General features: G+C 46.5%; 1 protein-coding gene across 3 annotated transcripts in view; it reads right to left on the reverse strand.

The window, feature by feature from the left end:
* Positions 1-4,745: 4,745 nt before the first annotated feature.
* The window catches only part of LOC138665335 (gastrula zinc finger protein XlCGF57.1-like), a 65,609-nt gene continuing 56,310 nt past the window's right edge, over positions 4,746-14,044 (reverse strand). For all 3 annotated transcript variants that reach the window (XM_069752722.1, XM_069752721.1, XM_069752720.1), the window contains one exon: positions 4,746-7,405. In XM_069752722.1, coding sequence (XP_069608823.1) covers positions 6,333-7,405 — 1,073 coding nt within the window. In that variant the 3' untranslated portion in view covers positions 4,746-6,332. The remainder of the gene's footprint in view (positions 7,406-14,044) is intronic.

A 14,044-nucleotide genomic window follows, 5' to 3' on the forward strand; every position in this document is an offset into this window, starting at 1 on the left:
ACGGTGCCCGTCGCTGATTGGTCGAGGCAACCTTTATGACATCATCGTCGCCATGGCAACCATTATGACATCTACGTCGATACTGTGCCCATCGCTGAATCAGAAACGTGGGATTTCTACGTCCTTTATGACATCATCGTCGCTGTGCCCGTTGCTGATTGGTCGAGGCCTGGCGGCCTCGACCAATCAGACGCGGGTTGTCTACGTCCTTTATGACATCGTCGCTGTGCCCGTCGCTGATAGGCCTCGACCAATCAGAGACGCGGGATTTCTACGTCGATACTGTGCCCGTCGCTGATTGGTCGAGGCTGCCAGGCCTCGACCAATCAGAGACGCGGGATTTCCATGGGATTTGCAGGGGCAACCGATCAAGAACGGACACCAGAGTTTGGAACACCCTTGTTAGATCCGCTACCGATTGTGACAGAGAGGAAACCCAATCGGGGTGGAGGCCTCACTCAAGCGCAGCAGCTGGGGGATCCTGGGCGGTGGATGCAGCAGTATTGCTGTAGACCTGACAGAGGGGAGAGGACTGACCTGAGGGAAACTTGCAGTTACAAGACGAACACACAAAGTGTTTGACTAAGGCGGAGGAAGAAGAGGAGGAAGGAGGAAGAGAACAACCTCCCTTAGGCTGGAGTCACACTAGCGAGTTTTACGGATGTATGAGTGCAGAAAATACGTCCGTAAAACTCGCCTAACAAACGTCCCAATTATTCTCTATGCCCCTGCTCCTATCAGTATTATACGGCTTTCTACAGCCGTAGAAAATCGCAGCATGCTGCGTTTGTCACCGTATTGCGCAAAAAAAAACGCCAATGAAAGTCTATGGAAGCCAGAAAAATATGGATTACCCACGGACCAGCAGTGTGACTTGCGAGAAATACGCAGCGGTGTTAGAGAGAAAAGCCGGCAATTCAGTGCGGTGTACAGTAAAATCACACTGACAGCTTACATTAGAATAGGTGGAATAAATGTGTACACATAGAATAGTGTGTATATATATATATATATATATATATATATATATATATATATATATATATATATATATATATATACACACACATACACACACATATATATACACATATATATACATACACTATCAGTGAGACACATATATGTATATATATTATTACTTCATACAGCGCTAGATAGCTTTAAAGCCGGTAATTCAATTGCCGGCTTTTGCTATCTCCTTCCTAAACCAGACATGATATGAGACATGGTTTACATACAGTAAACCATCTCATATCACCTTTTTTTTTGCATATTCCACACTACTAATGTTAGTAGTGTGTATATGCAAAATTTGGCCGTTCTAGCTATTAAATTAAAGGGTTAAATGGCGGAAAAAATTGGCGTAGGCTCCCGCCCAATTTTCTCCGCCAGAGTAGTAAAGCCAGTGACTGAGGGCAGATATTAATAGCCTGGAGAGGGTCCATGGTTATCGCCCCCCCCCCGGCTAAAAACACCTGCCCCCAGCCACCCCAGAAAAGGCACATCTGGAAGATGCGCCTATTCTGGCACTTGGCCACACTCTTCCCATTCCTGTGTAGCGGTGGGATATGGGGTAATGAAGGGTTAATGCCACCTTGCTATTGTAAGGTGACATTAAGCCAAATTAATAATGGAGAGGCGTCAATTATGACACCTATCCATTATTAATCCAATAGTAGTAAAGGGTTAAAAAAACCAACCACATTATTAAAAATTATTTTAATGAAATAAAAACAAAGGTTGTTGTAATATTTTATTCTACGCTCAATCCAATCACTGAAGACCCTCGACCTGTAACAAAAAAAAATAAATAAACCAACAATATCCATACCTTCCGCAGATCTGTAACGTCCAACGATGTATATCCATCTGAAGGGGTTAAAATATTTTGCAGCCACGAACTCTGCTAATGCAGCGTTGTTGCTGCCTGCAAAACCCCGGGGAATTAAGGTAAAGTAGGTCAATGACCTATATTTACATTCATTTGCGGTGAGGCGCCCTCTGCTGGTTGTCCCTAGATCGTGGGAACTTTCCTAGAAAGCTCCCAGGCTCGAGTTCATATGATGACAACCAGCAGAGGGCGCCTCTTATGAACTCGAGCCTGGGAGCTTTCTAGGAAAGTTCCCACGATCTAGGAACAACCAGCAAAGGGCGCCTCACCGCAAATGAAGGTAAATATAGGTCACTGACCTACTTTACCTTCATTCTCCGGGGTTTTGCAGCAAGGAGCAGCGCTGCATTAGCAGAGCTCCTTGCTGCAAAATATTTTAACCCCTTCAGATGGATTTACATCGTGGGACTTTACAGATCTTCGGAAGGTATGTATATTGTTGGTTTATTTTTTTTTTTTTTTTACAGATCGAGGGTCTTCAGTGAGTGGATTGAGCGTAGAATAAAATATTACAACAACCTTTGTGATTTTTTCATTAAAATACTTTTTAATAATGTGTTTGTGTATTTTTTAACCCTTTACTACTATTGGATTAATAATGGATAGGTGTCATAATTGACGCCTCTCCATTATTAATTTGGCTTAATGTCACCTTACAATAGCAAGGTGGCATTAACCCTTCATTACCCCATATCCCACCGCTACACGGGAATGGGAAGAGAGTGGCCAAGTGCCAGAATAGGCGCATCTTCCAGATGTGCCTTTTCTGGGGTGGCTGGGGGCAGGTGTTTTTAGCCAGGGGGGGGGCAATAACCATGGTCCCTCTCTAGGCTATTAATATCTGCCCTCAGTCACTGGCTTTACTACTCTGGCGGAGAAAATTGTGCGGGAGCCCACGCCAATTTTTTCCGCCATTTAACCCTTTAATTTAATAGCTAGAACGGCCAAATTTTGCATATACACACTACTAACATTAGTAGTGTGGAATATGCAAAAAAAAGGTGATATGAGATGGTTTACTGTATGTAAACCATGTCTCATATCATGTCGGGTTTAGGAAGGAGAAAGCAAAAGCCGGTAATTGAATTACCGGCTTTAAAGCTATCTAGCGCTGTATGAAGTAATAATATATATACACCTATATGTGTCTACTGATTATATATATATATATTTTTTTTTTATTTTTTTACACATGGATCCCTTGTATAGCCGTATGTTGGTTTTGCAAGCCTGCGAGAAAAACACGCAGTACGGATGCCATACGGATTACATACGGAGGATGCCATGCGCAAAAAACGCTGAAACACCCTGCCTACGGAGGAGCTACGGACCACTATTTTGGGGACTTTTCAGCGTATTACGGCCGTAATATACGGACCGTATTGTCTTACGCTGAGTGTGACTCCAGCCTTAGAATTAGACATGATAAGCGGGCCCCTAAAGAAATGCCAGAAGGTTAGGGGACAGGGGGGCAGAGGAGAGTGTCAGTCTGCAGTGCAGAGCTACTCACAGCAGATGTAGTGGTGTCCAGGCAGAAGAGGCTGCAAGGTTTGGTAGACGCTCCGCCAGGAACGAAAGCCCTCTAGGCAGGGAAGCAGGGCTTGATGTCGTCCGGATCTTCGGGCGAAAGATGGGGACCTCAGAGGATGTGGACGCCAGAAATTCGAGTGCTTTTGAAAAGAAGGGGCGGAGTTATGTCTGTGTGGCACCGAGATCTGTATTTGCTGCGGCTGAGGAGTGGGCCGAGCTATCCGCGCAGACTGGGAGCAGAAAGATGGCGCCAGTGTGCGGAGCTCACCGAGGTACATGGAGAAGTGTTAGTCAGGTGGGAGAAAGCCCGCCCGAAGGAGAGGAAGGGGGCGGAGCCGGAACTAGGCCCGGGCAGAAGCTGGCGCTTAAATTAGAAACCGGCGACCGCCGGTGAGAGGGAGACAGTGCATCTGCTGGCTGCCGAGAGAAAACAGCGCAGCCGTCTTTAAAAAGGCCTCCGCGCAGGAGGTGTCGACCCCCGCCCCCTGCGACCCCTTGGAAGCCGGCGCCGGGTATGATGAGGTACTTGGATATGCGACCCCTTAAGCCAGAGAGCCTGCAGGTAATCCTGACCTTGCGCCCCCCCACCCACAGAACAGTCCCTATCTGAGGAAATACCTCATTTATCCCACGCTGTCAGCTACTGTGGAGGCCTCACTCATGAAGAGCCCTAGGGAGAGAGAGGTACCTCATTCCAGGGAATATATCAGACGTTCAGAGGAGCTGCTGATGGACGTCCTCATCTCTGCCGACAGGATCTGGTAGGCGAGTGGGTGGGAGACGGAGCTAGGATCGGTCCGGATCTCCTAAACACCTTGTGTGTTAGAGGCCTTGGTCCTGCTGTCGGATCTATGAGGATACGGGGTGGCAGTACACGCCGTACTCAGTCCGTTTTGTGGGATTACAGCTGTGACTACTCACACTGTATCCCTCCGGAAACCTGAAAAGGAACGACGCACATTGAGGTAGGATATAGGTCCAATATAAGACCCGTATCCACCTCCTACTGACACCAAGCTAAACTGAGTTTCAGAATGCCAGTTGTTGGGGTGTACACTGCAGAGGAGGAGCTAACTTTTTTTGTGCATGGTGTCAGCCTCCTAGTGGCAGCAGCATACACCCATGGTTCCTGTGTCCCCCAATGAAGTGATAGAGAAAAATAAAAGCCAGAATTACATTTTTTTTATGCCTGCAATGTTGCCATAAAAGGCGATCAAAAAACATTGTATCTACCCCAAAATGGTATAAAAAAACGTCAGCTTGGCAAGCAAAATACAAACCCTCACCCAGCTCCCCCAAAAATTGAGATGCTACGAGTCTTGGGAAAATGGCGCCTTTTATTTTTTTTTAAACAAACTTTGGATTTTTTTTTTCCACCACTTAAATAAAAAATTAACCAATAAATGTTTGGTAACTGCAAACTTGACCTGGAGAACCATAATGGCAGTCAGTTTTAGCATTTCGTGAACATGGCAAAAAAACAAACAAAAACACAATTATTGAATTGCAGTTTCACTGCACTGGGGAGTTTTTTTTCCCGTTTTACAGTCCATTAAAAGGTGAAATCAATGGTGACATTCAAAAGTACAACTTTGTCCCACAAAATACAAGCCCTCACAGTATTGATGCTATTTTTCAAGGCAAAACAATTTAATTTAGGTTTAACTTTCTTTTTTTCTCCATTCATTCTACATTTTGTGATTTGATAAAAATAAACTATTAACACCATTTCTGAAAAAAAAAAACATTCTTCCTTTACAGGATTTTACCCATACATGCCTAAATCTTTGGCACAGCCAAAATAGCACCAAGTAGTTACTTTTTTTTTTCCTTTTCAAAATGTGTTCAGTTAGTGTGCTTTTCCATTGCGTTTATCTTCACGTTTATAGTTGTTGTTGAGGATTGCGTCCGAACTACCCCCACCAAACAGGATTCAGACTTATACGCGAACGGGACCGTAGACTAGAACGGTGCCGACAGAGTGACCATGCATTTTGCCGTGCATCATTTTCAGGAGTGTACACCTACGGGAGGTGGACACTCAAACACAGTAGACTGTGTCTGAGTGTCCGCCTCCAGTGAGCGGATTAGAAATTAGAGCATGTTCGCTTTGCCGACACCATTACAGACTATGGCCCTTTCGGCGCATATGTCCAAATCCCGTTCAGACTTAAGGCCGACCGGGGGGCCTAAACACAGTGTTTAAGCACCCTTAAACTGAAAATGTAACTGGCTGCTTTTTTACTTGATACTTGATCACTATCAGGAACAGAAGTTTTTGTGGACTCCAATTTAAAGGAAGTTGTCATCAGGTTAACTGTTAACCATATGATAGTGGCATACATGCCAATTCCAATTCCTGTGTTCTAATCAGGTGTTTGATACCACACTAATAATGCATTCATTGAAGAATTAACTTTTAATCTGCAGTCCTCCCTTAAACCTTCCAACTGAGCCTCCCTGAGCATAATTGAAAGCCTGTAGTTAACTCCCCATTATGGTAGGGCCATTATGGAACATGTCAATCCCACCCAGAGAAGCCCCATAAGAGGATCTGAAGCAGGAGTAGCCCAAGGTAAGAGATATCCATCAGACTAGCATCTGCGATGCTGTAGAGTAAAAAGTTGACTCTTCAATGATTACATTGCTGTTAGTGTGGCACGTGAAGCACCTTATTAGAATCCAAGAATTGGAGTGTATACTGATAGATCCTCACCAACACGTTCTCCCCCTTGAACCATTTAAAAAACAAAAACATGTGCTGAACTTAATTTCCTGACATTAAATAAAACATGATGATTTCAGGGTACAACTTTTCTTCAGTTTTGAACACAAAAATGTATGTGCTTTTAGTGAGCTGGTGAATAAAATATGCTTTTTGTGTAAAAGAATTCCCACATTCTGACCGTTAAAATAGCTTCTCCACGGTGCGAGTCCCTTGCCGTTTAAGAAGATGGAAATTCGGGGTGAAAGATTTTCCACAATCCAAAAATGAAAAGGACTTCGCGACTTTGTGACGTTTCTGATGTTTACTAAAATGCGATTTCTTGGCAAAACATTTGCCACATTCGGAGCACGAAAAAGGCTTTTCCCCAGTGTGAATTCTCTTATGGTCAAAAAGGACAGATTTCCGAGTAAAATGTTTTTTACATTCTGGACAAGAAAAAGGCTTCTCCCCTGTGTGAGTTCTCTGATGGTTCAGAAGAACATTTTTCCGTGCAAAACATTTACCACAGTCTGAACATGAAAACGGCTTTTCCCCTGTGTGACTTCTTTGGTGTTCAATAAGAACTGATTTAAGGATAAAACATTTCCCACATTCTGGACATGAAAATGGCTTCTCCCCTGTGTGTATTTTCTGATGTTCAACAACATGTGCCTTCTGTGTAAAACATTTCCCACACTCTAAACATGAGAATGGTCTCTCTCCTGTATGAGTCCTATGATGTTTTATAAGATGTGATTTCTGGGTAAAAGATTTCACACACACAGTGCAGGAAAAGGGCTTCTCTCCTGTGTGAACCTTCTGATGTGCAACAAAATTTGATTTCTGCGTGAAAGATTTTCCACATTCTGAGCATGAAAATGGCTTCTCCCCTGTGTGAGTTTTACGGTGTCGAAAAAGAACTGATGTAGAGCTAAAGCGTTTCCCACACTCTAAACATGAGTACGGCCTCTCCCCTGTGTGACTGCGTGCATGTACAACAAGATCTGATTTCTGGATAAAACTTTTCCCACATTCTGAACATAGATATAATTTACCCTCTCTGTGATTAACAGTTTGTTTAGCAATCTGCGATTTCTCCGAAAATACTTCTTTACAATAAGGGTTAGATAAGAGATCTCTATGATCAAAAATTGAGCTCAGATTGGTGGTATTGAGATGCTCAAGATAAAGATCATCTATTTTTTTGTCATCTTCTAATCCGTAGCCTAGTCCTAGATGATCAAGAGTTTCTTCTGAGCTTTTGGCGCAGTCATCTGTTGAAAATAAAAAAAATTTGAAAATCAGATTGTATCATTCATGGTTTTAAAAAAAATATATCTACGCAATAAGAGATTATCTTGCAGCAACCCATAGACAAATCAAATAAGATGCATACAAAGCTCCCGCCCCTTCCCCCCAAACACAGTAGAGTGAAGTAGTTCAAAGCTGCTGAGATCAGTATGCTCAACCAATAGTCTAATACAGTATGTATGAGTGTGGAATGGATTCTTGGAAGACTGTCGGGGAAAAGAAAGATCAGGCCTGTTGGATTTCCAATGACTGGTATTTTGTTTTACAGGAGATAAGCCACTGCCAAAAAAGTCTGGTAGTGGCTCTATAAAAGGGCAGAGGAACAAATGTTCCCGGGTATGAGGGAGTTGTGGAAGATAGCGGACAGTGTATAGGAACTATAGTGCGCAAGGGACTTTTGGATCTAAATAAAATAATGTAGGTAACAGTATCTAAATGTCTACATTTGGGATTTCTACAGGTAACATGAGCAACCAATCCTACTCGGAGCTTTTGTAGGCTAATGAATCTGTGCCACGGTGTCATCTAGTTCAGGGGTGTCAAACTGCATTCCTCGAGGGCTGCAAACAGGTCATGTTTTCAGGATTTCCTTGTACTGCACAGGTGATAATTTAATCACCAACTCATTATTTGTGTAGGTGATTAAATTATCACCTGTGCAGTACAAGGAAATCCTGAAAACATGACCTGTTTGCAGCCCTCGAGGAATGCAGTTTGACACCCCTGATCTAGTTCGATCTTCAAGCATCTGTAGAATGTTTAATAAGGTTATGGTAGGGAAAATCCAGTATATAAACAACAATTTAAAAAGGTTATATAATACATACAAGAGAAAGACAAATGATAAACCTTCAGCAAAATTACACCCCCACCTTTCTTCTACTCCAAAATACATAAAATATTTAATAACTCCTAAAAAGGGATTATAAGACAAGTGCACTGACTTGCATCTTCCTCCCAATATGAGAAGTCAACATGTACTATTAACGTACCACTTATTTCTGTCTAACCATAAGTCAATTCTATAGAAACTATTCTAGATGCATCAATCTGTAATTTCTTGAATTTTGCAATGTCACGTCATTTATCATACACTCCTTTCTCCAGAATTAGCCAGTTTATCGTACTAAGTTGTTGTATAGTTGGACCTCTCTCATCTATCCAATGTTGTGCTAATAGCTTCCTTGCCATATAAACATTCTTGCCACTGTAGTCCTACCCAACTCATCAGTCTATAGTAGGGTTGAGCGTCTCTCTCTCTCTCTGTCCCTGAACTGAAAAGCTGGTGTTACACAGTGCAAATCGCTACAGCGCACAAGCGACAACATGGCGATAGGCGTCCACACCCCTAAGACCTATGTCATCACTCTGCCCACGCCCCTTCGTTGCCTGAAAAAAAAATGCCGCCAAGCGCGTCATACGAAACGCGACTTTGGCGCGAAAGTCGCATACCGCATGGCCGACCCCACGCAGGGATCGGGTCGGGTTTCATGAAACCCGACTTTGCCAAAAGTCGGCGACTTTTGAAAATGAACAATCCGTTTCGCTCAACCCTAGTCTAGAGGTTTTCCACATACCCCAGAATCTACTCAAGGGACATGATGAAAACTTTTAAAGAACAAACATTCTTTAAAAGTTAACAGGCTGCAGAGGTACAATTGTACCTTCTATATTCTGGACCAAAACTACAGAGGTCACGAAATCTCAGCCCTCTACGGCTTTTCGGAAAAAAAAAAAGTTATTGCAATTTTAAAACGGAATAGTTACAATTGTACCTACTCAGCCGGACGAAGGTTAATTACTGATACTTGCTTCCAAAACCTTCCTAGGAGTGGACAAATCCACAACATGTGGAGCAGAGCTGCCAATTGTGACAAGCATCTAGGACAGACCTGGGCAAAGTGCTGTCTCAGTCCGGCCCGCGGACACACAGTAGAGAAGCTGGAAAACAGAGGCCCAAGGACTGCTCTGTGCTCGCGGTCTCCAACTGCGCTCACTTCACTGGTGGAGGAGGGGCCTCCAGCCACTTCCTTCACCAGAGTGTGAAACAGCTGACGCAATGATGTCATTTCATCACATCAGATATGTACTGCGGAGAGTCTGCGCACCAGAGACAGGAACAGCAGCAGAGTTCACTCCTCACCCAATCAAACCCATCCTTTCTAAGAAGGGTGCAGTTTTAAAAATATGTAAGATGGCCGCCAGACAAGTCCTTGAGGGGAAATAGGTGTCATTGCGGCGGTTAGCTGCGGTGATGTGAGCTCGGATGTATGCTCCAGCACCTATAAAAGCTGAGAGAGTTATTTGGGCCATTCCAGGGCCGGGTTTTTACGAGTGGTCATAAGAATTCGGTGGGAATGACTGCTCCAAGGGCGTGGTTTGGCAGATAAAATGGAGGCCGAGTCTCTCACTCATTATCTGTGGCTGGAGGTGTGGAGACCTCCAGTGTTTGTAACACGCTGCGGATTTTGCTGCGGATCCGCAGCGGTTTCCCATACGTTTACAGTATAATGTAAACCTATGGGAAAACGAAATCCACAGTGCACATGCTGCGGAAAAAAACGCGCGGAAACGCAGCGGTTTACAATCCGCAGCATGTCAATTCTTTGTGCGGATTCCGCTGCGGGTTTACACCTGCTCCAATAGAAAACTGCAGGTGTAAACCCGCAGCAGAATCCGCAATAGAAACCGTGATAAATCCGCAGGAAAAACCGCAGCGGTTTTCAACTGCGGTTTTCCCAAATCCACTGCGGAAAAATCCGCAGTCCTCCACAATACGTGTGCACATACCCTAAGTGTGTGTTGCCAAAGGCACTGACCTGAGCGGGCAGATCTGCGATACCATATGGCCTATTTCTTTTCATTTTGTTTTCACTTTGTGCCAGAAAAGGCTTTGTTTTGCCATCTGGAGTGGTTTATGAAGTTAAATAAACTTGCTTGGACTATTGCATGAAAACCGCCTCCTGTGCCTACCTCAAGAGCAGGGCCGGCTCCAGGTTTTCGAGGGCCCCGGGCGAAAGAGTCTCAGTGGGCCCCCCCCTTTAACACATACCCTGATTTATGATGCACAGATACGGCAGAGAAATGTATAGTACAATGCCAGATTTCACTTCTTACATGAGTGACAGCTATTGTAGATTCTGCAGTGTATATATACAGGAGGAAAGGTGCTGTGCAGTGTATATATACAGGAGAGGTGCTGTGCAGTGTATATATACAGGAGGAAAGGTGCTGTGCAGTGTATATATACAGGAGGAAAGGTGCTGTGCAGTGTATATATACAGGAGAGGTGCTTTTCTGTTTTGAGTTTTTCTATGAAACAAAGACTTTTCTACATAAACAACGTTGTTTGGTTTTGCGGCCCCAACAGATCTGTGCTACAAAGTAACAGGCGGCTCTGGCATTAATGAGGGACCTGATGCTGAATCCTTTCCACAAACCTTAATGACCCAATTAGTGCCCTGTCATTAGAAGCTCATTAAACGCCTTCCTGTCCCGAGCAGTCATGTACAGTATGGGGGGGATCCTGCAGCCCACCCCCTGACTGCTCCATACCATACACTGCCCTCTGTCGCGCTCACTATTACCCTGTGCATTTCTCCTTCATCGTTACCCCATGTTACACTTGTCACCCACCACTACAGAGTAGCAGGGCAGCCAATGTCACCCCCTCCCGGATCCTAATGGCAGCAGGAAATGTCTGCTCCTCTATTGGGTTGGAACCTGATTTAATCAAGGAATAATGTGGATTTGTTGCCGGTGGCTGCAGGGGAAGGGTTAAGTGATGCCATGTCCGTGGTGGGAGCAGTGGCAGCTGCTGGGACCTGGACAGACACAACCAATGTTGCTGTGACTGCACAGTGTGACCTGGAGGAGAGAAGCTGAGACTCCGGAGCAGAAATCACCCACATGCCAGCACTGGGCAGAGTCCCTCCAGTCACCAGCCTGGGGCCACCGGGCCCCAATGTACAGCCCACAGCTCAGTTTTATCCATGGCAGCAGCTCCCCTTCCTCCTGGCATCTGGTTAACCCCATTTATGCGGGTCGGATTGTTATCTTTAAGGTTTAGCAATAACCTTCATACAGATGGGAAGGGGTTAAGCTTCTTCCTACCCCACTGGTGCAGGTTCGGTGCAGCATGCATGTATTCTGGGAGAGCTGGGCGGCTACAGGCTGCACCCCACCAGCTGCTCCTCCAGACATCACCCACATTTTTAGACAGCGGAGACAGACAGCAGCAGACTGAGCCACAACTGCAAGATACCTTTGCACTCAGGCACTGGTAGGACGGAGCTCTGGAATCTGCCTGATAAACTTCAGCACTGTCCGCAGCCACCCAGGGGGGAGAGCAGAGAAAGTGCTCTCTCCGCCCACAATGTCACACTGGCTGCCTTCTGTTAACCCCTATGTGTGCCTGCCTGGCTGCACTGACTTAGTGAGAAGATGCTTGTGTCAGAGCTGGCACATAGGGGTTAAGAGAACGCAGCCAGCAGTGACTTTGTGGGGGGAGAGAGCATGTTATCTCCAGCTCTGCTCTCCCAGCTGTATCTATGACAGCTAAGTGGGCCCCCCCCTCTCCCCAGGGCCCCGGCATTTGCCCGCTGTGCCGGGTGCTGACGCCGGCCCTGCTCAAGAGCATCCGAGTGAGTACAAACCTCTACAAATGGTATATAGCATATTTTTTTGCTTTGTAAGATGCACTTCCCCCCCCGCCCCCCCAAAGTTGGAGGGAAAATGGGAGGTGCGTCTTACAAAGCGTACATGCCTTACCAATACTGTGGGTGTAGGCCGCACGCTAGGATGAGGGGGTGTCTGCGGGTACCCGGCGGTTGCTGACCGATGTTGCGGGTGTCTCTAGTGCCCAGCAGTGCTGCGTGGGTGTCCGGCGCTCTGCCGACATTTTGCGACAGGCCAGAGACCCGGTAATTCCACAGTTCCCTGTGCGTGTGCGGTGGACTCCGGGAATATGGCTGCCGCTGGGGGTGGCGCATGTGTAGATGTGATCTCGGGACTAAGATCTCCAGAGATGAGATTTCATCTCTCGAGATCTTTGTCCAGAAATCACCATCTACACAAGCGCCACCCCCGGCGGCGGCCGTTTTCCTGGAGTCCACCGCACATGCACAGGGAACTGTGGAATTACCGGGGCTCTGGCCTGTTGCAAAATGTCAGCAGAGCCCCGGGCAACGCCAGACACCCATGCAGCACCGCTGGCACCAGAGACACCTGTAGCACCGGCCAGCAACCGCCAGACATCCGGAGACACTTGCTGCAGCAGGACCGGACAAGCACCAGCACAAGACCCCCGCACCAGCACATCGGAGCCCCCCCCCTCATCCTAGCCTGTGGCATCACCCCACTCCTGCCTCCTCCAGCAGTGACCCTAGGACCCCACCCTCGGTAAGAAATAAGACGCATGGATTATAAGAAGCACCACCATTAACCCCTTCCTGACCTGTGACGCCACATAGGCATCATGAAAGTCTGTGCCAATCCAACCTGTGACAACTATGTGGCGTCATGGCGGGATCGCATTTCTGCAGGTAGGGTGAACGGGTTAACTGAAATGTCACCTGACCTGCAGGTACAGGGGGACTTGTACTTGAGCCCAGGGGGGTGGCTTTGCCCTCCCATGGCTACAATGGCTTCTGGTGACCTTTTTGTCACACACCCCCAGATCTGATTGGAGCTAGTGTCCATGTGACGCTATCTCTCCATTCAGATGTGGAGGGGGCGGAGTAAACGATGGCTGCCTCGCTCTCCGGCCTCTTCCCGTCCATGGGAGCTGGAGATTGAGGTGCCTGCTTGCTGCCCTGCCACATACTCACCGCCAGGTACTCTCCTCTGCTGCCCTGCGATTCCACACCCCCTAACCTCCGCCCCGGTGATCACCTCCTAATCTTTCCCCCCCCCCCTTCCCGCTGCTGCTGCTGTTGCTGTCAGCTCCATCTCCTCCATCTGCTGCTGCATCTACTCAGACCCCCGGCGCCTGACAGCCCCCTCCTGCCCCCCGGTGATCACCTCTTTGCCCCAGTGACAACATCCTGGGCCACGGTTCTCCCCCATGCCCCGCTCATCTCCCCCCTGCCCCAGTGATCAGCCCCACCCGCCCCAGTTTTCTCATTGGGTTAGAGATGGGCTAAAGTGAGTTGGGCTAAAGTTAGGGCTAGGTTTGTGGTTAGGGTTGGAGTTAGAATTGGGGGTTTCCACTGTTTAGGCACACCAGGGGCTCTCCAAACGCGACATGACGCCCGCAGACCATTACATCAAAGTCTGCATTTCAAAACGTCACTACTTCCCTTCCGAGCCCCGACGTGTGTAACAGTGGTTCCCCCCCACATATGGGGAACCAGCATACTCAGGACAAACTGGACAACAACTTTTGTGGTCCAATTTCTCCTGTTACCCTTGTGACAATAAAAAAATTGCGGGCTAAAAAAATCATTTTTGAGGGGAAAAAAAAAAAAAAAAAAAGATTTCGTATTTTCACGGCTCTGCGTTATAAACTTCTGTGAAGCACTTGGGGGTTCAAAGTGCTCACCACACATCTAGATAAGTTTCTTGGGGGTCTAGTTTCCAAAATAGGGTGGTATTGTGTGTGA

Source organism: Ranitomeya imitator, chromosome 2 (assembly GCF_032444005.1).
Source record: "Ranitomeya imitator isolate aRanImi1 chromosome 2, aRanImi1.pri, whole genome shotgun sequence".
NCBI classification, from domain to species: Eukaryota; Metazoa; Chordata; class Amphibia; order Anura; family Dendrobatidae; genus Ranitomeya; species Ranitomeya imitator.